This window comes from Tiliqua scincoides, chromosome 1, assembly GCF_035046505.1.
Source record: "Tiliqua scincoides isolate rTilSci1 chromosome 1, rTilSci1.hap2, whole genome shotgun sequence".
Classification (NCBI taxonomy): Eukaryota; Metazoa; Chordata; class Lepidosauria; order Squamata; family Scincidae; genus Tiliqua; species Tiliqua scincoides.
In genome coordinates, this window is record NC_089821.1 from 187,930,608 (window position 1) to 187,958,221 (window position 27,614).

Here is a 27,614-nt window from a genome sequence, read left to right on the forward strand (position 1 = left end):
ACGCAAGTTCTGTAGACCTGGATCTTGGTATGTTCCATCAGCTTCTTGTTGGACCAGACTCTCTTTGTGAGTCTGGAAAACGTGGTAGCTGCTTTACCTATGCGCCTGTTTAGCTCGGTATTGAGAGAAAGAGTGTCGGAGATCGTTAAGCCAAGGTACACAAAGTCATGGACACAAGCACATGCAAATTTTCTCAATAGAAAGTCCCCCTGTGTGTGTTAGGGATAATTTAAGGCTGCAATCTTAACTGCATGATCTAGATCTGCTTTTTAAATCTAACACAAGACAGAAGTCATTTCAAAGCAAGCTGCGTAACTAAACTTTTGATGGAATTTTTAGGACAATCCCAAAAATCTGAAGGTAAGCTAGGGTGACAATCCTTGTGACACCCTGATGTATCCCAGAGAGTTTCATGTCTACCTAGCTATTCGCATGTATTTTTGGATTGTATGATAGTACAGATGAGGCAAACTTCTGAGTTCTGGAAGGAATTAGAAGTAAAAAAAAAAAAAGGTCTCTCCAGTGGGCATGGAGCTTACTTAAAACTACAGTAACAGAAACTCAATTACGACTAGAGAGACAGCAACATTACCTGGTCCAGGAGGTGTCCATCATGGCTCACAGTGTGATGATTAGGGTTAGCAAGCTATAAAAAGCAAGGAAATTTCCTTCAGAAAATGGAAGTCTTGCCCATGAGGAGAGGAAGAATGAACACAAACTCTAGCAGCTGGCAAACCCTGCCATCAGCTGACAAGAATGCAAAATAGGAGAAGCTGCTTTGGATTCCTTGTTCACAAAGGGGAGAGGCAGGATACTGAACCACTAGGTAAGGAGCAACTGATATGAGTGATTTTATCTGTGAAGTAATTAGTAAACTGGTCACAGTTTGTGAATTAATACACAGATAAAATCTGTGGAAATCATGTTGTCCTCCTCTTCTCCCCCCCCCCCCCCCAGAACTGGATGGAGAAGATTCTGGACAATTTGAAAGAGCTCTGCAGGACACAGGCACAATAGACAGGGTCAGAGAAAAAAGCCGCCTTCTTTGTCATCCCCATCACAGCTCTTGCATGAGCTCTAGCACAGGGGTGTCAAACATAAAACCAGAGGGCCAAATGTGGCCTGCAGAAGCTTTTTATCTGGCGCTCGGGCTCTCAGCTGCTGAGCACTTCTGAGGAGACACTGCTGAAAGGATGGCCCGCATGATAATTGGGCTCTCCCATATATTCAAATAGGATTTGTGTATTTTGTCTTCTGTCGTTTGCAGCTCATGAGCTCCTACACAAGAACAGAGTGCTTATTTCTGGTTTTGACCTGTTTAATGACATCATTAGTGATATCATTAATGATTATGTCATTCCTGTGAAATGACATCACCTCCAGCCCTCAGCAGGCATAGTGAATGCTGTTCAGCCCTCTGTATGAAATGAGCTTGACACCCCTGCTCTAGCACGTTGGATGGACTCCTTACAAGTTTTTTTTGCCACCATTGCTCAGGACATACGCCAAGCTGCTTCACCGATGACCGTTCATTGGAAAGTTCTGGCCGTACAACAAGGAAGCTCAGGAGGAATCTGACCCACCTCCCTGGATACTTCCTCATTCCAGAGCTTTTCGTACACATAAAGGTATTTACAGGTGTGTGCCACTTAACGACGGGGATCCGTCCTCCAGTCCCTGTTATGTGGTTAGGTTGTTAAGCGAACGTTCTGCCCAATCGGGTGCCTCTGTTTTGTGAACGGACACTTTGCTGCAGACTGTGGGAGACCGAGTGCCTCATTAAGAGACTCTCTGTTGTGCTTTGACCACCGTCATATACAAGGTCTGTTATGCGGTGCGTTGGTAAGCGGCACACGCCCGCACATACTGCCTTGCTCTGTTTCTTCAACAGCATTCAAGGCGGTTTACATGGGCAGGCCTGTAAACAGGTGTTCACAGAGGCCTCAGTCACCATGTGTTGTCTTCACAGGCTGCTGCCTGCCCTGGAGCTAAAGGTCTGTGTGAGGAGGAGGCAGGACATGGGGGGGGGGCGACGACGCCCAACTCCCCGCCTCAGGAGTTTGCTGCCTGCCACACCACCACCACACGCGCCCTCCCCATCTATCCTCTTCACACCCCGCCCCCTCCCCTCGCCGGCAACGAACGCCAACGGTCAACCCGGTTGCCCCGGTAACGAGAGATGCTCGTTTAACGGTGTGACGACCCGGATGTCTCGCGAACGGCCGTTGCTCCCGCCTCTCGCGAGATTTCGCGGCGCGCTGCGTTTCGTCGACAGGGGAAGGAGGGCGCCGATGAGCGCCGTTTAGCGGGTCTGTTGTAGCGGCCCCCTCGCTGAGTGTGGAGGGAGCCGGAAGAGGTGAAAGCGGGTGCCCGGCAGGTTCCCCCACCCTTCTGAGGAGCGTTGGAGGCCGAGTGGGAGACGGTGCCCGGCCGGCCGAGAGGCCGGCGCGCGGCTGCGGTGGAAAGAGGCGCCCTCCTTTCCCCTCCCCCCCAGGTGTTTATCCACCTGCTGGCCTCAGGCGCGCGCTGTGTTGTGCTGAGCTGCTCGCGCTTCAAGCCTCCTCCGCTTCCCCTTCAAGCCTCCTCCGCTCCCCCTCCCCCCTCGCCTTCCACGTGCCTGTAGGGCTGCGCCTTCGCCACCCTGCCTAGCCCACCACAAGGCTGCAGTCCTGTCCACGCTTGCCTGGGAGCAAGCCCCCTTGACCGCAATGGGACTTACTTCTGAGTAGACATGCTTCATAGGATTGGGTCCTAAGGATGCCATCTTATGTGTGTTTTTTCAGATGTAAGCCCCACTGTATTAAATGGGGCTTACTCCCAGGAAAGTGTGCACAGGATTGCAGCCTAAATCATCATTACCATCGCCAGCTTTGTTGTTCATGGTTGCACGTGCACATGTTGTCAGTGAGTGCTCCTTACATGTGACATTACAGCATATGCTGTATACAAAACTTTTACTGCAGTGTTTCTCAAACTGGGTTGGGACCCACTAAGTGGGTCACTAACCACTTTCAGGTGGGTCCCATTTCTTTCAAAATTTTATTTTTAATATACTGTATGCTACCAAGATACGTAATTGCACTTGGGGAATTGTGAGAGATCTGTACTTTGAACAAGCTACTATGTATATACTTTTAACATGGGTAGGCAATGGGACTTACTCCCGGCTAAGTGTGGGTAAGATTGCAGCCTAGGATTTTTAAAAGTTTTCCTGCTTGATGACGTCACTTCCGGTCATGACATCACTTCCAGTGGGTCCTGACAGATTTTCATTCTAAAAAGTGGGTCCCAGTGCTAAAAGTTTGAGAAGCACTGCTATATTGACTTTTAGGTTGACTCTTCCTATCGTGAGATCGCCTTTCATATCTTGCGTTTCATATCAGGAAATAATCCCAAGTGTCAAACCACTTGACCCAGGTAGAAGGGTGCTTCTGCTCTCTGTCCTGCTGTTAGCCCTTTTGATGTTAAATGTCATAAAGAAAAACTGCAGGTGTGTACAAAGCACTGTTGCTTGTTGGGTATGGCTGTGCAGAGGTGGGCAAGAATCAGATCCTTTTCTCCAAACTTGAAGTGGAAAGTAGACCTATGCTGGGTATCCTGATCTGTTGCCATGGGCAAGAGTGCTGCAGTTGCCCCCTGAATAATTTTTTGCAAGGCTTCTCTGAGGAAACAGCAAAGATATTATAAATGCTTCATTTAACTGATGTGCTTAATGTATGTATTCTGTTTCTGATAGCCTTTCAAGTTTCAAGAACTCTCAGTTCAAAACTTAGAGAGCAATGACTTTCGTTTTTGAAAACTCAAGATCAAATAGCACGTTCATATTCGTAGAACATGTAGAAGAATAGTAGAACAACATCATTTGGCTTGTTCTTACCCATTTTTAATTTCACTGAAGTCTCCACATCACGACTTGCTAGCTTATTGCTGAGGAACAACATGAAATTATCAGCATTATGAACAAGGTCACTGAACTACTATGACTACGCAATAGATTCTAAAATATTTTATTTGTGAAGCATTTTCTGTATGCAATATTTGAAAAACTAATTGGTTTTTTCCCCCTTTTGATCATTGGCAGCTAGAAGCCTCCTACGTGTGCCTTGAACTACCATGCGATTATGGCAAGATTTCACCGGAGAACATGCATCATTTTGTTGCTTTTTATTTTATTTATTTGCTCCATAATGATGGCCTTGAAAGCTCTGAGACCTGAAAGAGCTGGGTTTGGAGATCCATTTGGCCTTGGCCTTTTACCAGATTTTCAGCATCGGACAACACGCTTGAAAAATAAGTTTGGCCTGCAGAAAGGAGCTGAGGAAGATAGCTTCTCAGACATCCAAAATCTGCACACTTCAACAATGAATATCAAAACACCCACAGTTGCTCCTGGAAAACTGAAAAAGAAACTGCCTTCTTTGAATTACAATTTCCATGTGTTTTACTACAGCTGGTTTGGAAATCCACAGTTTAATGGCAAATATATTCATTGGAACCATCCATTGTTGACACATTGGGATCCAAAAATTGCAAGTGGATATCCAAAAGGAAGGCACAATCCTCCTGATGATATTGGATCCAATTTCTATCCTGAACTTGGGCCTTACAGTTCCAAGGACCCTTCTGTTATAGAAGCCCACCTGAAGCAGATGAGTTCAGCTTCCATTGGTAAATAGTTTTATCTATAGCATAGAATTAACTTATTAGAATTTACAGAGGTAAGCAAACAGCCTGCCTTTTCCCCTTCTATGTATTAAAACTGCTGTATGACAAAATCTTAGTTAGCTTTCTTTTCCAATAGTTTTTCAGTTTAAGTGATCACTCAGCAATATCCTTGACTAGTATGTTTACACTTGTGATTTTTTTTTCTGTTGGTTTGATATCCATAAACTCAAATAGACTTTTGTGGGCTGATAGTGCAGTCAATCAAGTGGAATTTTCCTATGGGTTCTTATTATGACACTTGGCTCTCACTTTTTCCCCAAGGGATCCCTGTGATGTGAGACAGAGAATGGTTAAACAGCCAGCTCAAGGTAGAACTCCCTACTGCCCCTTCCTATTAACTCCTTCATGTGGTTCTTTAAATAACACTACAAGGGATTTTGAAATCCTATATCCTTCAATCTATGTAAGGAAATTTCTTTTTAATGGTAAGGGGGCAGGGACTCCTATAAAAACCTCTTGACTTCCCTGCTCTGGAATCCTTTACTAACCACCTCCTGTCACTATATGTTAAAAACCTAAACTCTTAAGGCATAGATGGTGAACTTGATAATGCGAGCTGGCATTATCCCTTTTCAAGAATGATTAGATCCTGTGACTGGTTCAGTATCCTAAACCCTTTGCCCTTATGTCAGTGCTGGAAACCCCTTTCCAGCACTAACCCCTTATAAGGGGTTAGGATTGTGCCCTATAACTATTTTCGGGGGGGGGGGGCTGGGCTATAGTTGGATAAAGATGTGCCTGACTACAACTGCTATCTGTTTCTCTAGAAAGAATTCTAGATCTAGGATTTCCCCAGACTACATTTTGTCCTTCAGAGGGAAGGCAACCCCATCAAGATCGAGTTGAGTACAGTTCCCAGATCAGTTCTCCTACACCCAAGAAGATCTCTGTCTTGTGTGGATTCAGTCTTGGCCTGTTAGCTGCATCCAGACACTGCCTCTAGCGCTTTCATCCACACTCTGCCTCCAGTTTCTGGTTGATTTCCACTGCTTCTCTAGTAAAAGATGACAGAGAGCTATGTGTTGTCTACATATTGCCCATAAATATGTAGATTACTTATCCACTGCTTCATGTAAATGTTAAACATGGGGGATAAAGTGGATCCTTGAGTGACTCCAGCTGCAACTGTACTTGGATCATGTGGATCTGTCCATGGTGATCCACGCCATGGTGACATCAAGGTTAGAAATTTTAGAGGTTGTAGCTTAGAGCAAGGTTTTACATTAAATAAATATTGATTGTAACTTTTGCTACTGTACTATTTGTCTTGCTTTAAGTTGCAAGAATCTAAATGTTGGAGAAAAATACATGGATACCTGTTACTTGAGGAAGTACACAAGCATTCTTTGTGCAATACCTGAAGGTCTCTAAAGGAACTCTTCATAGTAGTGACTTCTTTGTCGAAAGCTTGAAATAGATAATATGAACATATTTAGACATTTGCTTGCTAAATTTGGGAAAGTAAAATACATATTTCCCCCACCATTCAGTTTTTTCTAAATTTGTGGGTTAAGCAGCCCATAAGTTACCTATTACCTATTTTATAATAGGTAAAACACACATTTTGTTTCATAGGAGTCTTGGCTCTTTCTTGGTATCCACCTGGTATGTCTGATGAAAATGGAGAATCTACTGATGACCTGGTGCCTACTATTTTGGACACTGCACATAAGTACAAATTAAAGGTAAAGTATTTGACGTTTTAGTTTGTAGAAGTAAGGAATTCTGTGAGGCCAACTGAAGCAATTGCCTCAGGCAGCAGATTGGTAAGCAGCACCTATCTCTGTCCCCCTACTTGCCTCCACTGCTCCTCTTTCTCTCTTCACTCACTGAACTGGAAAAGGAAAAGGGGTGGAAGAAAATAATAAGGAAATGTGGAGGAGAGTCGGAGGAACAGAGACTAGGAGATTGTAAGGTAAGGAGGGGTCAGCATCTGGCAGGCTGTCTCAGATGTCAGGAGGTCTTAGAATGGGCCCAGTCTAAGGTATTTAGTTTTTATCATTGTCCTAACAGAATATAAACATTAAAATTGGTGTGCAGCTTTTCATGTTGTACCACATGGTATAAGCTTGTTTTGCGGCCATCATGGGGAAAAACGGTATTGAAGATTTACCTCTGCCATGTCTACGTGCAATTTATATTAATTGCAAATGCATGCTTTTTGTGTTATATGATTGATCAAGTTAGGCCCAAATCCTTACCAACTTTCCAGCTCTGACATAGCTGTGCCAATGGGGCATGTGCTGCATCCTACAGTTGGGTGGCAGTCACAGAGGCCTCCTCAAGGTGAGGGAATGTTTGTTCCCTTACCTCAAAGTTGCATTGTCCTTACCTTGGCGCTGGAAAGTTGGTTAGGATTGTGTCCTTAGTTATTTTGGTTGGGTTTACATTTTTTCTCTGTGATCAAATCATCAGTTATGATAGGTGTTATCTCACAGTATCAGTAGGAGCATTTTGGTCTCCTTACTGTGCTCTCGTCTTACCTTCTCTCTCTTGATCATATGAATTACTAGGGATAAATTGCTTCTCTTACAAGAATGGCATCTATAACTACCCACTGTGAATAACTCATTGCCTTTGCTGCTTTTTTGTCTTACTAAGTGCTTACAATTAATTCTCCAAGCACCTGTACTGGCTTTACATTTTAACTTCTCACTTCTTAATATTGGTGCAGGTTACATCTGTTCCAAATCCAGTTGTCCTAAGACCATAAGAAAAGCCCTGCTGGATCATACCATGTAGTCCATTATTTTGTTTCCCACATTACTACTTTTGGAAAGCCATAAGCAGGAGAAAAGGCATACTTCTCTTCCACCATTGCTCCCTTGCTACTTGTATTCAGAGACATACTGCTACTGGATCTGGAAGTAGAGCATAGTCGTCATGATTAGTAGCCATTGATAAACCTGTCCTCCCTAAATTTGACCAATCCCCTTTTAAAGCCATCCAAGCTAGTGACCTTCACTGTATCATCTGTATCAACAGGATGATCACTGTATCAACAGGAAAATTCCTATTCAAATTGTGAGCCATATGAGGAAGTGCTTCAGGATGTATCACTGTATCAACAGGAAAATTCCTATTCAAATTGTGAGCCATATGAGGAAGTGCTTCCTTTCGTCTATCTTAGATCTTCCTCTAGTGTGCTGCATTGGATGACCCCTGGTTCTATTATTGTGAAAGAGGAAAAAAGCATCTCTAGCCACTTTCTCTACACCGTGCATCATTTTATAAGTCTCAATCATGATCCTCCTTAATTACCTCTTTTCCAAGCTAAGAAGCCCCAAATGTTGTACTCTTTCTTTATAAGGCAGGTGCTGCAATCCTCTGATCATATTTGCTGCCCTCTTTTGCAATTTTTCGGCTCTACTGTATGCTTCTTGAGATGTAATGACCAAACAATATGGAGAACAATGAAATTGGATTTGGTTGCTTAAGTGTGCAAAGGCAGCAAGGGCAGATCTCATGAGTCAGGCCAGAATTTGTAGGTGCTTGGGTCCAGGTTGTAAAGTGGTTTGGCTTCCTGAATTAGAGAAGTTTGTAGTCCAGATTTCCTCAGTTCTGAATCCTGCCTCTTTACGAATAAAAACTAAATGTTTTAGAATTTTGAGGGGTTTTTTACTTAACAGTTCATCTGTAAATGGGAAAGTATGGCATAAGGATCAGGTTAAAAAAAAAATTCAGAAGCATAGATATTGACTACAGCCGTGGAGTGAAAGCACTGCCAAGGGCATGCGGAAAGAAAAACCTTGTGATGACTTTCTCTGAGAGTAGGCTAATCTAGTGAACATGGTGTTCACTGTTGCCACTGCCTCACAGCCGGTATATAATGCTCTGGTTCTGTAGTAACACATGCTTCACAAGAGAAAATACAAATCCTGTTGACTTCAACTTATGCTTCGTGATGTTGAGGCAATACAATTGAAAAAAACATTTTCAATCTTGCAGGTCACTTTCCATATTGAGCCATACAAAGACAGAGATGATCGTAATATGTACAACAATGTCAAGTATATCATAGACAAGTAAGCATTTTATAAAATCACCAGTATAAGCATTTTATAAAATTACCCTATGTTAATACTTTATCCTATTCAGTGTGTTCCTTTTTATGTGTCTCACATCAGGATATTAAAGTTTGCAGCCAGAATAAATAGCTAAATTAAATAAAAATAAATAGCAACAGTTCTATTTGAATTTATCTGCATTATTTTCTTGTAGGGTCCAAGAGATTTAGTATGGGTGCTAGTTATTTGGGCATCTTTATTGCTGTTTCTTAAACTTGTTCAAGGGGTTTTTCTTTTCTTTTTTTTTCCCCATTCTGTTTGCTTTGCATAGACGCCAGGTAGTTTTGACTGGGTGAAATTCCATGAACTGGAATATGGAACCAAAGGCAAAGTAATTGAGCATTTGTCTTCATAATACAAGGGACATTACTTTAATTCAAATTTGTTTTACATAACTACATAGTAATTTTTGTACTATATCTGTTGCTTAAAGTTATAACTACATTTGAACTGAATCATATGTGGGAGAAAAAGTTTGAATAACAAGGTTTTAACATTCACATAAAATTGGCAGTTTAGCACATTTCTTTTTTGGCACCTTAGAAGAAAAACGTACTGTATGTTTATACTATTTTACATGTTGTTCTTTCTTTGCTTCATAGATATGGCAACCATCCAGCTTTTTACAGACATAAAGCTGGCAAAGGTAGAACTCTTCCTATGTTTTATGTTTATGATTCTTATATAACCATGCCTGAGATGTGGGCAAATCTGCTTACCGAGTCAGGATCTCAGAGTATACGCAATACTCCATATGATAGCTTGTTCATTGCCCTTCTTGTGGAAGAAAAACATAAGCAGGACATCCACAGAGCTGGCTTTGATGGAATTTATACATATTTTGCCACGAATGGCTTTTCTTATGGGTCAAGCCATCACAACTGGCCAAGTCTGAAAGCCTTTTGTGACAAGCATAATTTAATGTTTATTCCAAGTGTGGGTCCAGGCTACATAGATACCAGCATTCGGCCATGGAACAGCCACAATACACGGAACCGTGTCAATGGGAAATACTATGAGACTGCATTCAGTGCAGCACTTCTAGTACGGCCCGAAATCGTCTCCATTACCTCTTTCAACGAATGGCATGAAGGAACTCAGATTGAAAAAGCCATTCCAAAAAAGAATGGGAAGTCAACCTATCTGGACTATCAGCCACATAAACCAAATGTTTACCTGGAGCTCACTCGCAAGTGGTCTGAAAAATACCGCAAGGAAAAAGAGCAGTGGCTTACATGAGGTGATCTGTGCTTGTTTCTAATGGATTTATCTCATTGCAGCTTCACGAGGAACCCATCACTGTGTTCAATGGATATATTGAGAATATATTAATTTGTGAGGATGTAATCTTCACTATTAATAGCTTTGTTAAAGAAAGTTTTCAGTTTAAGGCATAACGATAGCAAGCAATATGAGCCTTTGATTCTTATTTTGCTTATGGAGAATAGTGAGTGGTAAATACTGTACATATTAATAGTCTGTATATTACAAGTAATCAATCGAGAATATTTTGCTGGTGATTCAAGTAGAATGAATAGGGTTTTTATGTTTTGACTTGGTGCCTAATCCAAGTAGCTGCCCAGAATCTCTGCATATAGCTGGGCTTCTGTGTTCCAGCTCTCTAGAAAAAACCCCTTGCACTGCCCAACAAGCCATAGTAGCCAGGAAACCAACCCACAAACCCTGATGCATGTGTGCAAGCCCTCCTGTGCATCCTAAGACCAAACTTAAGGTAAGGACTTTTGGAACAACTGTGAATAAAACTTCATATTAGTTAAAGAACTGGGATGTTTGTATTGCATGAAACAGCTTATCAAATGGTAAAAAGCAGAATCTACTAAAAATTATTTGCTGTTTAAGCACCATTTAAATGAATTGGAGTTGTGCATGAACAAAGCCTGCTTTTCCTGTGCAGTTCATTTTGATGCTAACGGAAGTTGGAAGTGCTGTCCAAAATGTATATGTTTTGCATATATATGATAGGTGACATTTTATGTTTGCTTTTCCTGTGATATAAATGACCAATGTGGAATTTTTGTGATATTCGTAGTATGTAGTAATTTTCATTTTGAAATTTAAAGACGTTTGACTCATGTTTGCTTTCAGTTGTGTTTGCAATTCACTATCAGTACTTTTCAGAGTACAGAATTCAAAAATATTAGCTAATATCATGCAGGTACTCCCATGCTATACAGTCTCCCATCGTATGACTGATCCATCTCAGAATACAGCTGAGGTATTGCTTATTTGAAAGTAAATAACATTTCAGATTAGTTTTATTTCTTCCATGTGTGTGCCACTTTATTACAAAATCACCCAAGGTGGTTTACACTATAGTAACAGGAATAAAAATCTTTCACAGGAAATTCTTGTTACCTTAGCTGTCTCCTTGGCATGTTAGCTTTGTATAGACCCCGATGTGGAGACCCTTTCAAATAAGCTGTTCTTCAGTTACTTTCTGAGATATCTTAGTCCTGTGAGAGGACTCTACTTCTAGAGCCCCTGAGTTTTGAATAGTTTCTCAGTAATAGGTTGTAGGATGTTGTGGCTTTCAGCGAGTGCCTTATGAGATCTTACATTGAAAGTGCCTCTTTGCTGTGCTCCCTGGGCACTTATACCAACCTAGCACTGCAGATCCCCTATCTTGATTTAATGTTTATGTAATGTGCTTGGCATTGCACTTTTGAAAAGCATACAGTATCGCATAGTACTGCAAGGAGGGGGTGTGCTTTCTGGTTTTGATGGGGAACAATGCTTTCCCCTTCTAGGGACAGGATGGACGCTGGCAAATCAAGCTTTTAAAAAAATAATAGCTCAGTATATTCTAGGACCAGTTGGATTGTGCTTCTAACAATGATATCGGGAGCATGATGGAATCCAATGACCTCTCTGCTCTCCACAGCTTGTCTTTTCCTTCCCACTGGCCTGGCAGTAGCACAGAACCTTGATGGGGGCCTCACTTTTTACCTGTGTGGAAAGCTGCTGTGGCAGTGTCCTGGGTGTCTGAAATATTTGTCAGTGTAGCTTTTCCAGGATGCCAGAGTTTTTTGCATTGACATTGGGCACACAAGAAACCACGGGGTCCAGGAGAAGCAGCATTTAAGACAGCAGTGAGGCAGTGGGTCTCCAGTGACACCTTCCTGCTGCAGCTAGGCCAGATATATGGAGTGGGAAGAGACAGAGAAGACCTTGTGAGGTTTCAGTGCTCAAACTGAAGGTATGTGTTACTGGTGACTGAGGTCCATATTCCATATCAAGACCTTGTGGCTCCTGCCTGCGTATCGCCCCAAAGTTCTGTAATTTTAGTTGTGGTGTTTTTTTTTTCTTTCAGTCACTGACAAGTTTGAGGGTTGTCCCAAATGAAATCCAGAATTCCAAATTGAATCCAAAAAAGATAATGGCTTTCTGTTGACTTTTTATTTTCTACCAAGATTTCAAGTTCAGTCACTTAGAAAGTGACAACTTCAAAGACTTTTTTTGTTCTAAAGATTGCAGATGGACCAGTGCCATCAGCAAAATAAAGTGGTTTCTTCACTGCCACTTTTGTGACAATTTACACAAAACAAAATGGATCACTCTGTTCTAGTATATGCCACATCTTACTTTCTAGGCCATCAGTACCAATTTTGTGGCAGGCCTTTTCCTATAAGTTCAATGATATACCAGAGTATTGAACACTGTAAGGGAGAGTATAGGTGATGTGAAGATTATTTTGATGCTGTTTATCATCCATCCAGTTTGCAAGTGTAGTGATTGATATGTAAGACAACTCAGTTTTTTTTGTGTGACCTGCACTTTATCCATCCTAATATGCCTTAGTTTACAGCTGATGAACGCAGATCTTGTTTCTTGGGTCACTAATTTTTTAATGTGTTTAAAACACACACCACATGCCTGCACCCACCCACCCATCCATACAATAGATACCATCAAGGAAAGTCTTTACTAATTCTGTTTTTCCAGTGGCAATCCATCTTATTTGTTTGTTTTATGATGAATTCCTATTGAAATTAGTTATATGAACAAGCACTTAGATTAGTTAGAGGTGTAAGAATAATGCAATACCTTGGATCTTGTCCTGCATGCTGTACATGACAATTGAATAATTTAGTGTAATTATCTAAGTGCCTTTGACTGTCCAAAAAGATCTACTCCCTTAAACAGAGCACTTAATGAATACTTTTTAAAGGTGTTGGACTATAATTCATAAATAAGAGTTTAGGAGTAATGATGCTCTGGAACCTATTTTGCTGCTACTGCTTAGGCATTTACAGGCCAAATCCTATCCCATTTTCCAGTGCTGGTGCAGCTCTGCAATGGGGCATGTGCCGCATCCTAAGGGAGGGGGACAGTCACACAGGCCTCCTCCAGGTAAGGGAACATTTGTTCCCTTTCCTTAGGGCTGCATTGTGGCTGCACCATCACTGGAAAGTTGGATAGGCTTGGACCCTAAATGTCTGTCATTTTAAAAAAATACTTCTTATCTTTAATTATAGTAACCTAAGATTTTATACCATTGTTACCCTTCAGTTGTCCTTCTGTCTGTGGATATAATCCAACAAGTATATGCACATGAAGGGAGAATCTCAGATGGAGATTGCAGTCACTCAATCTGCTGACAAGCAGGTTGTATTTGGAAGTGAGAAGTAGTTTGCTTGCTCAGCAGCATGAAGGATACCTCCATCTAGGTTTGCACTATACCTTCTCTTAGCATCACTGGAGAAAATCTAGGATAGTGGTTCTCAAACTGGAGGGTCGCGACCTACCAGGGGAACCAGAAAAGGGTATTCCCCCTTAAGGAATTGGCTCAGAAATGAGTACCCCTACAGTGCTGCAGTGATCAGCAGGGTGCTGATGGCTTGCAGCCCCCCCCCCCCGCTGCTGCATGTATTTGCAGCAGCATGGAGGACCTCAGAGGCGACTGCAAGTCTCCACACCCTGCCAGAGGCCAGCACAACCCCCTTGGTTAAGTAGACAAGTCCCTTGCTCCCACGATCGCTGCTGTGGCAGTGGCCTCCTCCCCACCCATGCAAAAACTTACCTGGTTCTCAACTCCCTTGTAAGAGTTTGGAAATAACTGATCTAGGAGTTGCGGAGATATGCACAATTGTTCTGATGCTAGGTAGAAGAGTCTATCTTTTTTCCTCTTGCAGTTTGAAATGTTAAGAAGTAGTTTTTGAAATATTGAGTTCTTTCTAGCATAGTTGTCACAGTTCTGACTTTTTAGTGTTCCTTGATGCTTTATAGACACTAAATATTGGCTTTTTAATGAAAAATTATAGTCACTCAGAATATACATAATACAGAGAACTGAATCTAGATTAATCTGAGAATCTCCTTATATTGTAAGATGAATAGTTTGGCTATTTTGAATGTTTGGAGTTTGGGGGGAAAATCCGTGACACATTTTTAGAGAGTATGTGAGATAGTCAGTTACTTCCCAGTACTGTAGAGTCACTAACAGCTGTACCTTCATAATGAGCAGTTTGACTTGGGTAATTGTATGGGCTGCCAGTGCCACACGATACAGCAGCACTGAAAAGGCTGCAGTTGTATCCTGCAGGGCCAGAGCAGCCCCAGAATCTCCACGGTGTTAGGGAACATCAGTTCCCTTACCTAGTGTAGAACTCCTCTGGCCCAATGTGTCTTCTTGGATCTGCACCAACTCCTGAGCTGGTGCAGAAGCCAGGAGGCTTATATAAGGTTCTGTGGCTCCGAAGAGGACATAGCATTTAGCAGCAGCCTCTGCTGCTATCCCAGTCCCCTCCCAGGCCCAATCTGTCTGCCAGTCCTCCCTCCATCCATCCAGTTCTACCCTTCCCCATCTTCCCCCTGCCCTCTCTCCACCCTGAAAGCCTCCCTACCACTCTGCATGTATAGTTACCACTGGGAGCACTTCTTCAGCATCTTTCCAGCACTGAAGCCCAGCACCCACTGGTGCTAGCCTCTCTGCTGGTGTAGTGCCTCCCCCCCCCCGTGAAGAAGTGTCTTATGGCACTTTTGCAACACCCAGTGCTGACACTGTAAGCATAGTGCTGGTGCTGTGAGCACAATGCCAGCGCTGGGGAAAACAGGATCAGGCTCTTAGGCTACACAGCAAATGTCACTGAAATAATTGCTATTCTCAATCATTCAGCAGTGCCTCTAAAGTGCAGTAGTACTCTCTGTGAAGATTTATTCAAATGTATGCACTCTGATTGGGTCACTAATATAATTTCAGTTAGATGTGCTGTGAGTTTGACAGGCAACTGTTCCAAGTAACTGCTTTGAATATACCATGAGCAAGACTACACTCAGTTTAAGTTTGAATGTCATCTCTTCAATAATCTCTTTTAAATCCTGCACCATTTTTTCAACTAGTGTTTCGACCTAGGAGTCAAGACACAGGCATCATGTTACAAGGCAAGTAAGGGTAAGTCACTGGTGCATAGTGACAATGAGAAGGAAAAGCTGGAATTCTCTAGCAGTTGATTTAGAGCCTAAACAGCTCAACCACTGGCTTGCTGGTTTTACATACAGCTGCTAATCAGTCCTCTTTTTCTATCAAAATTAAGCAAGCCTCCAACAGTTGTTTCAGCTAATAATGTGATAAACATTTTGCAAAGAAAGATATCAAGTCCTGCCTTATGTGAAATGATGATGTTGTGATCTACTTTGTAAGAAACAGCTTTTTGCCAAAATGTGTTGAACAGGACTTATTTTTAATGGTGTGCCACATAATTAAATGCAAAGTTGCTCACATTTACACATAAAAGCGTGAAACATGTTCATAGATAAAGTCACGCTTTGATGTCACAAGTATGCAGGAACGCTGTTTTGGAATAAGATTTTATGTAATGAAAATTGTACAGATTGTATTATCTGTAATATTTATTCTATCTCTCTTACTTACATAGAAGCTCTTTGAGCTTCTGTGGAATATATGCTGAATAGTTTAGCAGGCAGCTTGATTCATTTCTTGTGAAACATTTGTCCAAAATTTGCCTAGAATGCTTAAATCAGTTTTTGAGTTGGTATGTTATTAATTTGATCGCATTTTAAAAACCTGAACTGTCAAAAGCTGGCTGAGTCTTGAACAGTCTTGAGTCTTGTCTCTGCAGTAATATTTTAGGGCAAAATGTGGCATGTTTTGCAAATGGGTTTCTGTTTTGTAGCTCAAAGGAAATAGAAGCAATAGCCACAGTGACTTCTTTGCTTCCTAGTGAAGAAATGAGGACCTCCCTATGTAAAGACAGCTTTGTAAATACATGTAAGAACCAAATTAACAGAACTAAGAACCTAATTAACAAATGTGCCAGTAATATATTTGGAGTTACAGTAAGCTAGTGGTTTCCAAACTTACCTGGTTCACAACGCCCCTGCACTTCCTCAACCAGGTACCGCCATCCTGAATCTCACAAATCTTGTGAGATCCAAGATGGTGACACCCAAATCTCATGAGATCCAAGTTGGCGTTGCCTGGTAGAAACAGGTAGGAGGAGCTACTGGAGACATTGCGCAACCCCACTGTTAGTGTGCCATGATGCCTTTAGGCATCATGACATGCACTTTAGGAACCCCTGCATTAAGCACTTGATTTTTCTGTTGTATATCTTAAAGTGTCCTGGGACCAATTCAGACAACTTATTCCAGCTCACAGGGACGAAACTTTTGAGGAAGACATGGGAACTGGGTAGGTTGCTTGAGGTCTGAGAGAAATGCAGTCCACAACTGGACTTGCTCTGAAGCCAAAATAAATTGTCTAGGTCATGATATCTGAGATCCAGGATTTTGGTTTATGCAGAACCATTTATTTGGTAACTGTTCCATAGCCTGATTAAGTGGAGTATTAGCATATATTTGAGTTAAAGAATACACACTAGTGTGCCTCTCTTGCAAATGGTGCATGCACATTGAAATGGTACATTTAACCCATTAGACATAGAAGCAGTTACTGGAAAAAATTGAACCCAATATCTGTTAATAATCTTAAGAAATTGTGCCACATGTGTATTCACGTCAGGTACCCAAGTACAAAAAGTAAAACATAAATTTTTTTCCATAATCGTTGTACTGCCATTTAATCTTCTGAGTCGCATGCTTTAGTAAATTGTTGAGTAGTATTTATGTTGCAGTAATCCAATTTATATATATTCTGTTCAGTTTGTGTTCCCTAAAATCAAAGCCAGTGGCAAATCCAACAGCGCTGTTTATTTGAAAGGATTTGTTTCACTGAATACATTTCATTGTATACATTTTGAAAGTATTGGATGATGTGAAGTAAAACGTTTTCTTAATCTGGTGTGTAAGAACTTGTTCCTACAGTTGGAGCATTTTACATGATATCTTTTTATATAGATTCTACAGTGTACCCTAGAGAAAATGAACTGTGACACAGACTTTGCTTACTGTTTTCCAAGAATTTGCCTGTGTATAAACTACCTTGAATCTAAGATTGGTGGGTTCAACTTTGATTTCTATGTCTTGGGCTGCAATCCTATATGTGCTTACCTGGAAGTAAGTCCCCTGAACTTCATGGGAGTTACTTCTGTGTAGACATGAATAGGATTGTGCTTAAGGCCTCTTAAAATGTGCAACTGCCTGAAATTTAAGGAAAAAAAATGAAGTACTAGAGGTGAAATTTGTTAACTATGAAAATAGACTTTACAAAAAAGCAAATTTCTGAAATACAATAACCTCAACTGTTAAACTTGGCCATACGAGACACAATTTTACACTAGCTGGTTTGCCCCTCAGTTTTGTTGTTAAATAGCCATGGGGCCCCAATCAGGATCAGGCAAGTAGAGATTTAATGCTTTGCTCCTTTTATGACTCTGATCCAGATCAACTCTCCCTGCTCCCAGAAGAACTATCAGTCTTGATTGAGAACCCAGTTCCAATTTAGACCACAGTGGGGGTTAAAGCATTAAATTTCTGTTTTCCTCACCTTTGTGACTGGTTCCATTCTTGATCAGTGGTCCTCTGTGACTGTTTATCAACAACCACCTTCAAGAAGTGTGCTTAAATTCATGTCTGGTTTGGCCCAAAGTCTTCAAATTAGTTTTCTAATTTCTGAAGGCTGCAAGTAAACAGTAGGAACTTTGCTGTTGTTTTTAGTACCTTTCTACTGATACAAGTTATGGATGTGTGTGAGTGTGACCACTGCCAGTAATACAGATTTAAACTGAGTTGCTGTTACTATGACTTATGTAAATAAAGACCCCCAAGGACTTCTTAAAATGTTTCATGTGAACACACAGTGTCCTTGTACTGATAGGCTGCAGCTAGTTGTGGCTCACTGCATGTTCCTGCAATGAACAAATCGGCACATTGATGATTGTTGCAATACACTTCCACATTAGAGAAGTACGTTTTCTTGTGTAGGAAATGTGTGACATGTGAAGTGGCTCTTTGATGGAGCCCAGAATCTGGTTGCAAACTTTATAACTAGATTTCCAGAACCTCTGGACTCTTTGAACTGCCTGAAACTTGCTCAGCCCCTTCAGTAAGCTGTGTAGAGAAGCCTTGAAGGGAGTATTTTCATATGAAGCTAATCTGCCTGGCACTGAACTTGCTAGAAAAATGTATGGATCCCTACAAGTGTCCTACCTCTTTCAAAGACTACTGTAGGGCACTGTACAAGCTCCTGTAACTTTAACAGAGACTGCAGGGGCTGACAGATTAGAAGTGTACCTATCATTAACTAAAATTCTTGTTTACTTTGGATTTCAGCTTGTTGATTTGTAATCCATAAATATTTGTAATCCAAAAGAGCGTACTAAATAAACTTCTGCTCAGTTAGTAACTTTCTTGGATGCTTCTAATGTAGCAAATCACTTACATTCTTGTTAAAATAATACTTGATTTGAACACTTTACTCTTGTACAATCTCTGAGTTACATGGTTAATGTATTTTTGATATATTTCATATTGTGCACTACTGAACATTGTCATACCCTCCACTGATGTTGTATAATGTTTTCGATGTACACAATCTGTGTTTATTTTATGGAAGTCTAAAATATTATGCATGTCTCAGGAATGTAATCTACAGAAAATGCACTTCAAAAATTGTAAGATCCTGTTAAATGGTTTATTATATAATTAACAATTGAACTTTAAGGACTGCAAGCAATTCTTGGTTGTGCTTTAATAAATAACATTTCAATTTCTGTGTTCCTATTTTTGTGTAGACCCAACAGTCTTCAACTGAAGGGACTGAACAAAGAAATGTTTTTTTCTGTTTATCAGAGCACTGCTTTAGATCAAGGGTGCTCATTATGTCAATCGCGAGCTACCAGTTGATCTCGAGGTGAAATGAGTCGATCGCAGGCTTCTCTCCCGTCCACGCATCCCTAGGAGTGAGCCCCTGGCAGGCTTGTGAGCCCAGGGAGTGAGCCCAGGGAGCGAGTCCAGGGAGCCAAGGGAGTGAGCACCTGGCAGGCTCCTCCCTGGAAGAGGAGCCGCTGGCAGGCTTTTCTCCCGTCCACGCATCCCTGGGAGTGAGCCCCATTGACTCTATTAGGGCTGACTTACCTTTCCCCTGTTTTTGCACTGGTATGTATGGAGATCTGCCCCCCCACTTCCATCTGTTGGTTCTGTGTGCAAGGGGTTTTGCACTGGTCTTGCTGTGATGTCTATACAGAGATCTTCCCGCCCTCACACCTTTCCCCTGCTTTTGCACTGGTATGTATGGAGATCTGCCCCCCCCCCCCAACTTCCATCTGTTGGTTCTGTGTGCAAGGGGTTTTGCACTGGTCTTGCTGTGATGTCTATATAGAGATCTTCCCTCCCTCACACCTTTCCCCTGTTTTTGCACTGGTCTGTATAGAGATCTGCTCCCCCCCCCCACTTGTATTGGAATGAGGAGGTAGATGTGGTGTCAGCAGTGGCCCCTTTAAGGGTAAGGCCTGGACATCCAGCAGAGTGTGCTGCACAGCTGCAGCCACTTGAAGGCAATAGGGCCCTCAGGGATATAAGAGCACCTGAGGCAGGAAGGGCTCCACTTATTTATGCGAGTCAGCCTTTTCCTACATGAAGATCATTAAGTCCAAGTACCTTTCCACCATGACTGATGAACATTTGGAAGTGTGCTTGAGGCTGGCTGTCAGCAGCTACTGTCCGGACTATGCATCCTTGGCTGATTCACTTCAGTGCAAGTCATCAAAGTAAACTCAAGTAATTATAAAAAATGTTTATAGTTAATTATGTTGTGTTGTGCAATATTGGCTCATGCGGTTATGCAAGGTACACCAACATACATTGTACACATAAATGTTATGTTATGGCGCGAACATTGTAAAAAAACTCTGGTAGATCTCCGGGCCTTGCTGGTTTTCAAAGTAGCTCTCCAGCCAAAAAAGTGTGAGCACCCCTGCTTTAGATGATCACCATTAAAAGACAAATTTTGCATGTTCCAAGTCTTTAGATTTTTGAATACCATCCTTTTAGGGCTGTAGAATTTCCAACCCATCTTTTAGCTTTCCACCCAAATCTAGTTCTCTCTCCCATTGGGAAAAACCATCTTCATAATTGCTATCAGTACAATCACAATTTTTTTTGTAATCAGTCAACTGCAAGGGAAAGAAAGTCCTTGATATGAGCTGTAATTGGTACTTTACTACTTACTCATACTTGTGGTGCTTTACATTTTTTACAGTTGTAGATAGTACCAGAAACCCTTGTGCTGCCCAAGCCAAGATATCACACAATTAAGTATTTTTCTAAATTGTGTTAACATTTTTCTCCCTGGAATATGCAACTCCTAAACCAGTTGCTGTCCTACGGATGTTGACATTGAATGGGTTGGAGAGCCAGACTTCCCCTATAGCCGACCGTGCTTCAAACTGCTCACTGTAAATGCATGCCTTTAATGGTGGATGGCATTGTGGGTAGCTTTTAAAACACCAACCCAATATTTTGCCTCTTCACAGGAGTGATACAGGCCATATCAGGGAACAATAACATATTAGGCCCTTATGTTTAACAGCACTGCATTACTGCTATTAAGAATATTTCACAAATAGAGGAATAGGAAGGCACACACAGTAAAAGTTGCAATATCCATTATTTGATGCAGGAAGCTCTTAGGAGCTGCCACGTGATCGCCAGTTGTCCTTTTCCCTGGTGTTTCTTAGAGGGGGCCTCCATGTCCCTCAGGAAGATCTTTCTGTAAAGGAAATTGCCTCAGAGTTTGGCAAGAGGGAGTTAAGCACACCCTATTCCTCCACACCAGCTGGATCTTCAGCTCCTCAGGTTGGGTCAGATGCCGTGACAAGGCTACTGAACTGGTCTGCACTCTCATTTTCCTGGTGCTTTTGGCACGTCCTCATAGGCCTGAGCACCCCTCATTGCTGCCCGTCATCACAGGCCTGCACATTTTAATATCTTCAAAGTCCCAGGCCTGTCCTAATAACCAGTCTCACTCACTATTGCCTTGTAGATCCTGCCCCTCCTGTTTTCTCTCCCCTTCTCCCCCATCCAATTGCCTGGCACTTCCTTCTTTGGCCGTGCAGGCAACCAGGGGAAGTTCCACTCCTTTGTGTTGCTGCAGCTGCCTGCATTATTTGTTTACTTATTTATTTTGTGAATTTCTACCCTACTTTCCTTCAGTGGCTCTGGCAGGGGTTCTATGGCTTCTGTGTCTGTGGCAGGCGTTGCTTTGGTCACTCTTTGCGGATCTGTGACCTGTTCAGTGGCATGTCTCAAGACCTCTTGAGGTCTGATGCTTCTAGAATGGCCTGCACTTCAGAGGAAGGCATGCTGTCAGCTGCCCGTACAGGCCCACCCAGACCAGGGACGTTCTGGCCCAAACCACTCTATTAACTGGCCAGCAAGTTCACTAGCACATTTTCTCTTCTGTCATGAGTTTCTGTGTGAGAATAAAGTGCTTATTCCTGGGCACCATCTGCTTAAAGATGTCACTTCCGGCCCTCAGCAGGCACCATGAATGCTCACTTCAGCCCTCTGTATGAAATGAGTTTGACATCCCTGGCTTAAGCAGTCTCTATAAACAAAGATCAAATTATTATTTCAATCCTGGTCTATAATAATTGCTGAACCTACACTTTCCTGGTTTGTGGTTCTAATATAAGGAGGGGGGAGGAGCCAGCCAGGAGTATAAAGCTAGGCAGGCCATCGCGTGAGGCTCTCTGCAGATGCGTGTGGCCTCTGGGAACCAAGTGCCTCTGGGAACTAAGTGCCAGGTAAGGCACAAGAGTTTAGCATCTGGGCGAGTTCAGCAGCAGGGCGAGGAGGCCAGGGCCCCATACACTGCCCTTCCTCTTCCCTAGAGAAAAGGGCTGCTATCCAGTGTACGGTTTTTAAAAGGACCCCTAAATAAAACAACAACAACAACAACAACAAAAAAGCTATGCAGTCAGACAGCCAGCAGCAGAGTGGGGGCTATCCAGTGTTCTGCATTGAGTGCCACGTGTATGATTATATGCCTCTGGGGCATAAGTCATGGGTGTGTCCTCGGTGCAAGGAGCTCCAGGCTCTCAGGGAACGCGTCCGCTCCCTTGAAGCCTTGGTGGCCGACCTGGAGAAGCACAGGCAGCCAGAGGAGGACCGTGGGGAGACTTCTGGGGACGATCAGGCTTCGTCCCAACCTCAGGCGTGCAGCTCCTCGGCTGCCCGGGTGGGAAGTCTCGGGACTGGAGGATGTCATCCTGGAGAGGAGGGAAACAATCCCCTAGGGGGGATCCCTTCTCCAGGGGATGGGCCCGTATCCGAGCGCACTCGGGATACTCCTCGGCGGGAGGGGGGTCGGGGGCTTCTTGTAGTGGGGGATTCGATTATTAGAAACATAGAGAGGGGGGTTTGCGACGGATGTGAGGACCGCATGGTGACTTGCGTGCCTGGTGCGAAGGTTGTGGACATCACTTCTCGTCTAGACAGGCTAGTAGGCAGTGCTGGGGGAGAGGTAGCGGCTGTGGTGCATGTCGGCACCAACGACGTGGGCAAGTGTAGCTGGGAGGTCCTGGAGGCCAAATTTAGGCTTTTAGGCAGGAAGCTGAAAGCCAGGACCTCAAAGGTAGCGTTCTCTGAAGTGCTACCTGTTCCACGCGCAGGGCCAGCTAGGCAGGCGGAGATCAGGGGTCTCAATGCATGGATGAGACGGTGGTGTAGGGAGGAGGGGTTTAGATTCGTTAGGCACTGGGGAACGTTTTGGGACAAGCGGGGCCTGTACAAGAGGGACGGGCTCCATTTGAACCAGAATGGAACCAGACTGCTGGCGCATAACATTAAAAAGGTGGCAGAGCAGCTTTTAAACTGATCCCTGGGGGAAGGCCGACAGGAGCCGAGGGGCATCCAGTTCGGGACTCCTCATCCCTATGGGATGAGGATGGGGAGGTTAGAGAACAACAAGACAAAGGCAGGGTAGGAGAAGAAATTGGGAAAGGTAGTGTGATGGGATGTGATAGACAGTTTGGCACAATGAGAGGATGCGGGGACAAAGGAGCGAATAAGCAGCCCATCCTGGGGCATTCCGTGTATAAATGCTTTTATGCGAATGCCCGAAGTCTACGAGCAAAGGTGGGAGAACTGGAATGTCTGGTGACAAGGGAAAATATTGACATAGTGGGCATAACGGAAACCTGGTGGAATGCGAAGAATCAGTGGGATACCGCAATCCCGGGCTATAAACTCTACAGGAGGGACAGGCAGGGGCGTGTTGGAGGTGGGGTGGCCCTTTATGTTAAGGAAGGGATAGAATCCAGCAAAGTAGAGATTGAAGGTGGGTCCGACTCCACCGTAGAATCTCTGTGGGTTAAATTACCAGGCTTGAGCAGCGATGTAATGCTGGGGGTGTGCTATCGTCCTCCAGACCAGAAATCTGATGGGGACCTTGAAATGAGGAAACAGATCAGGGAGGTGACAAGGAAGGACAGGGTTGTAATCATCGGGGACTTCAATTATCCTCATATTGACTGGGTCAATTTGTGTTCTGGTCACGATAAGGAAACCGGATTTCTTGACGTGCTAAATGACTGTGGCTTAGATCAGCTAGTCACAGAGCCCACCAGAGGACAGGTGACTCTGGATTTAATTTTGTGCGGTACGCAGGACCTGGTTAGAGATGTAAACGTTACTGAGCCATTGGGGAACAGTGATCATGCTGCGATCCGTTTTGACGTGCACGTTGGGGGAAGAATACCAGGCAAATCTCTAACAAAAACCCTTGACTTCCGACGGGCGGACTTCCCTCAAATGAGGAGGCTGGTTAGAAGGAGGTTGAAAGGGATGGTAAAAAGAGTCCAGTCTCTCCAGAGTGCATGGAGGCTGCTTAAAACAACAGTAATAGAGGCCCAGCAGAGGTGTATACCGCAAAGAAAGAAGGGTTCCACTAAATCCAGGAGAGTGCCCGCATGGCTAACCAGCCAAGTTAGAGAGGCTGTGAAGGGCAAGGAAGCTTCCTTCCGTAAATGGAAGTCTTGCCCTAATGAAGAGAATAAAAAGGAACATAAACTGTGGCAAAAGAAATGTAAGAAGGTGATAGGGGAGGCCAAGCGAGACTATGAGGAACGCATGGCCAGCAACATTAAGGGGAATAATAAAAGCTTCTTCAAATATGTTAGAAGCAGGAAACCCGCCAGAGAAGCGGTTGGCCCTCTGGATGGTGAGGGAGGGAAAGGGGAGATAAAAGGAGACTTAGAGATGGCAGAGAAATTAAATGAGTTCTTTGCATCTGTCTTCACGGCAGAAGACCTCGGGCAGATACCGCTGCCCGAACGGCCCCTCCTAACCGAGGAGTTAAGTCAGATAGAGGTTAAAAGAGAAGATGTTTCAGACCTCATTGATAAATTAAAGATCAATAAGTCACCGGGCCCTGATGGCATACACCCAAGGGTTATTAAGGAATTGAAGAATGAAGTTGCAGATCTCTTGACTAAGGTATGCAACTTGTCCCTCAAAACGGCCACGGTACCAGAAGATTGGAGGATAGCAAATGTCACGCCTATTTTTAAAAAGGGTCACGCCTAACATCTATACCGGGTAAGATGGTGGAATGCCTCATCAAAGATAGGATCTCAAAACACATAGACGAACAGGCCTTGCTGAGGGAGAGTCAGCATGGCTTCTGTAAGGGTAAGTCTTGCCTCACAAACCTTATAGAATTCTTTGAAAAGGTCAACAGGCATGTGGATGCGGGAGAACCCGTGGACATTATATATCTGGACTTTCAGCAGGCGTTTGACACGGTCCCTCACCAAAGGCTACTGAAAAAACTCCACAGTCAGGGAATTAGAGGACAGGTCCTCTCCTGGATTGAGAACTGGTTGGAGGCCAGGAAGCAGAGAGTGGGTGTCAATGGGCAATTTTCACAATGGAGAGAGGTGAAAAGCGGTGTGCCCCAAGGATCTGTCCTGGGACCGGTGCTTTTCAACCTCTTCATAAATGACCTGGAGACAGGGTTGAGCAGTGAAGTGGCTAAGTTTGCAGATGACACCAAACTTTTCCGAGTGGTAAAGACCAGAAGTGATTGTGAGGAGCTCCAGAAGGATCTCTCCAGACTGGCAGAATGGGCAGCAAAATGGCAGATGCGCTTCAATGTCAGTAAGTGTAAAGTCATGCACATTGGGGCAAAAAATCAAAACTTTAGATATAGGCTGATGGGTTCTGAGCTGTCTGTGACAGATCAGGAGAGAGATCTTGGGGTGGTGGTGGACAGGTCGATGAAAGTGTCGACCCAATGTGCGGCAGCAGTGAAGAAGGCCAATTCTATGCTTGGGATCATTAGGAAGGGTATTGAGAACAAAACGGTTAGTATTATAATGCCGTTGTACAAATCTATGGTAAGGCCACACCTGGAGTATTGTGTCCAGTTCTGGTCGCCGCATCTCAAAAAAGACATAGTGGAAATGGAAAAGGTGCAAAAGAGAGCAACTAAGATGATTACGGGGCTGGGGCACCTTCCTTATGAGGAAAGGCTACGGCGTTTGGGCCTCTTCAGCCTAGAAAAGAGACGCTTGAGGGGGGACATGATTGAGACATACAAAATTATGCAGGGGATGGACAGAGTGGATAGGGAGATGCTCTTTACACTCTCACATAATACCAGAACCAGGGGACATCCACTAAAATTGAGTGTTGGGCGGGTTAGGACAGACAAAAGAAAATATTTCTTTACTCAGTGCGTGGTCGGTCTGTGGAACTCCTTGCCACAGGATGTGGTGCTGGCGTCTAGCCTAGACGCCTTTAAAAGGGGATTGGACGAGTTTCTGGAGGAAAAATCCATTATGGGGTACAAGCCATGATGTGTGTGCGCAACCTCCTGATTTTAGGAATGGGTTAAGTCAGAATGCCAGATGTAGGGGAGAGCACCAGGATGAGGTCTCTTGTTATCTGGTGTGCTCCCTGGGGCATTTGGTGGGCCGCTGTGAGATACAGGAAGCTGGACTAGATGGGCCTATGGCCTGATCCAGTGGGGCTGTTCTTATGTTCTTATGTTCTTATGTTCTGGCAACTGTGGTTTAAGAAACCAGAAAGCTTTTGAATTCAAGCACACAAAAGGAAGAGGAGGGAGTCCAAGGGTACGCAGCTTGTTTGCAGGCCAACAAACTACAGTTTCCTGGTCTGAAGGAGACGATAGTAAACAAAACCATTCAAGGAATTCGCCTGGGAAAGGTTAGTGCAATTCTTGACCATGTGTGTAATTGTTATATCATTAATTCAAAATACTTGACTGGTACAGCAGAAAGTATAGTGCTGACCTCATTAGTGAAACACCAGAATTCAAACTAAAACAAAAAAGCTACAAGTTGTCTGCTCAATTAGGGAATATGAGCTTAAATATGTATAGGCTGTACTTGCTACTGATTAGGGGAGAATGCAGGGCTGCTGTGCACATTAAAAATAGCAATGAATTATTGAGCAAAAATAAATAAGTGAAATCAAGAGGAAAACTTGGACTGAATGTGCTCCCTGGGGCATTTGGTGGGGCCACTGTGACATACAGGAAGCTGGACTAGATGGGCCTATGGCCTGATCCAGTGGGGCTGATCTTATGTCGGGGACGGCTTCCTGATAGTGAGCTCTATTATTGTGCAGTATAATTTCCCATGGGACAAGCTTCATAGTTTGAAGCTTTAAAACTAAATGAGATTAAAAGTTTGGAAAAAGAGGAAGGAAGCTAGCATGCCAAAGAGCGTAGCCTGTAACTGTTAGATTCATTAACTCTGAAAATGGATTGTCACATTCATTGATTCCAGTATGTGTATTCTAAACTGGACAATTTGTGTGCTGCGTTTGATGACAGAATAGAAAAGACACAAAAATATAGCTGTGTGAGGTTTTTTCCTTATTGCAAATGGTTAAGGCTCTTCTAAGGCCAAAATTAAATGTGCTGAGTGTGGAAAGTCAATATGGTATAGTAGTTGGACTAGAACTGGGAAGAACCAAATTCAAATCCCACTCATCTCTGAAGTTTTTTTAATAACTTTGGATCCATCTCCGTATCCCAGCCTAATTTAATAAATTGGGTTACTGTGAGGATAAAATGGGGTGGTGGAGGGGAGATCCATATACAAGCATGTGCTGCTTAGCAACCGCTCGCTTAACAACAGACCACAAATATGACGGTGGTTGAAGCACAATAAAGATACTCTTAATGAGGCAATTTTTCTTCCATAGCCTGTAGCTGAGTGTCTGTTTACACAACAGAGGCTCTTAGTGCAAAGAAGAGGCAATCTAACTCCAGTAGCCTGTGCAGCCAGCTAGTGTCTGGCAGGAAGTGTCTGTTGACACAGCAAAGGCAATAGATTGGACTGAATGTTCACTTAGTGACCTAATCGCAAAGCAACCAGATCAGAGACCGCATCCCCGTCATTAAGTGGTGCA

General features: G+C 43.2%; 1 protein-coding gene across 3 annotated transcripts; it reads left to right on the forward strand.

The window, feature by feature from the left end:
* Positions 1–2,266: 2,266 nt before the first annotated feature.
* On the forward strand, positions 2,267–18,943 carry MANEA (mannosidase endo-alpha). 3 transcript variants are annotated; one of them, XM_066612800.1, is made up of 5 exons: positions 2,267–2,356; positions 4,082–4,668; positions 6,301–6,410; positions 8,674–8,750; positions 9,395–18,943. In XM_066612800.1, the coding sequence occupies exons 2-5, from the start codon at positions 4,122–4,124 to the stop codon at positions 10,029–10,031; spliced, it is 1,371 nt and encodes a 456-aa protein (XP_066468897.1). In that variant the 5' UTR covers positions 2,267–2,356; positions 4,082–4,121; the 3' UTR covers positions 10,032–18,943. The 3 variants fall into 3 exon arrangements, with proteins under 3 accessions (XP_066468897.1, XP_066468903.1, XP_066468909.1); XM_066612806.1 differs by having other exon boundaries at positions 2,285–2,356; positions 4,086–4,668; XM_066612812.1 differs by lacking the exons at positions 2,267–2,356; positions 4,082–4,668 and adding an exon at positions 4,999–5,033.
* Positions 18,944–27,614: the final 8,671 nt, after the last annotated feature.

Coding starts and splice junctions, on each gene's coding strand:
- MANEA (XM_066612800.1), top strand. CDS start 4,122: ATGGCAAGATTTCACCGGAGAACATGCATCATTTTGTTGCTTTTTATT. Junction 4,669..6,300: donor GATGAGTTCAGCTTCCATTG/GTAAATAGTTTT, acceptor TTTGTTTCATAG/GAGTCTTGGCTCTTTCTTGG. Junction 8,751..9,394: donor GTCAAGTATATCATAGACAA/GTAAGCATTTTA, acceptor TTTGCTTCATAG/ATATGGCAACCATCCAGCTT.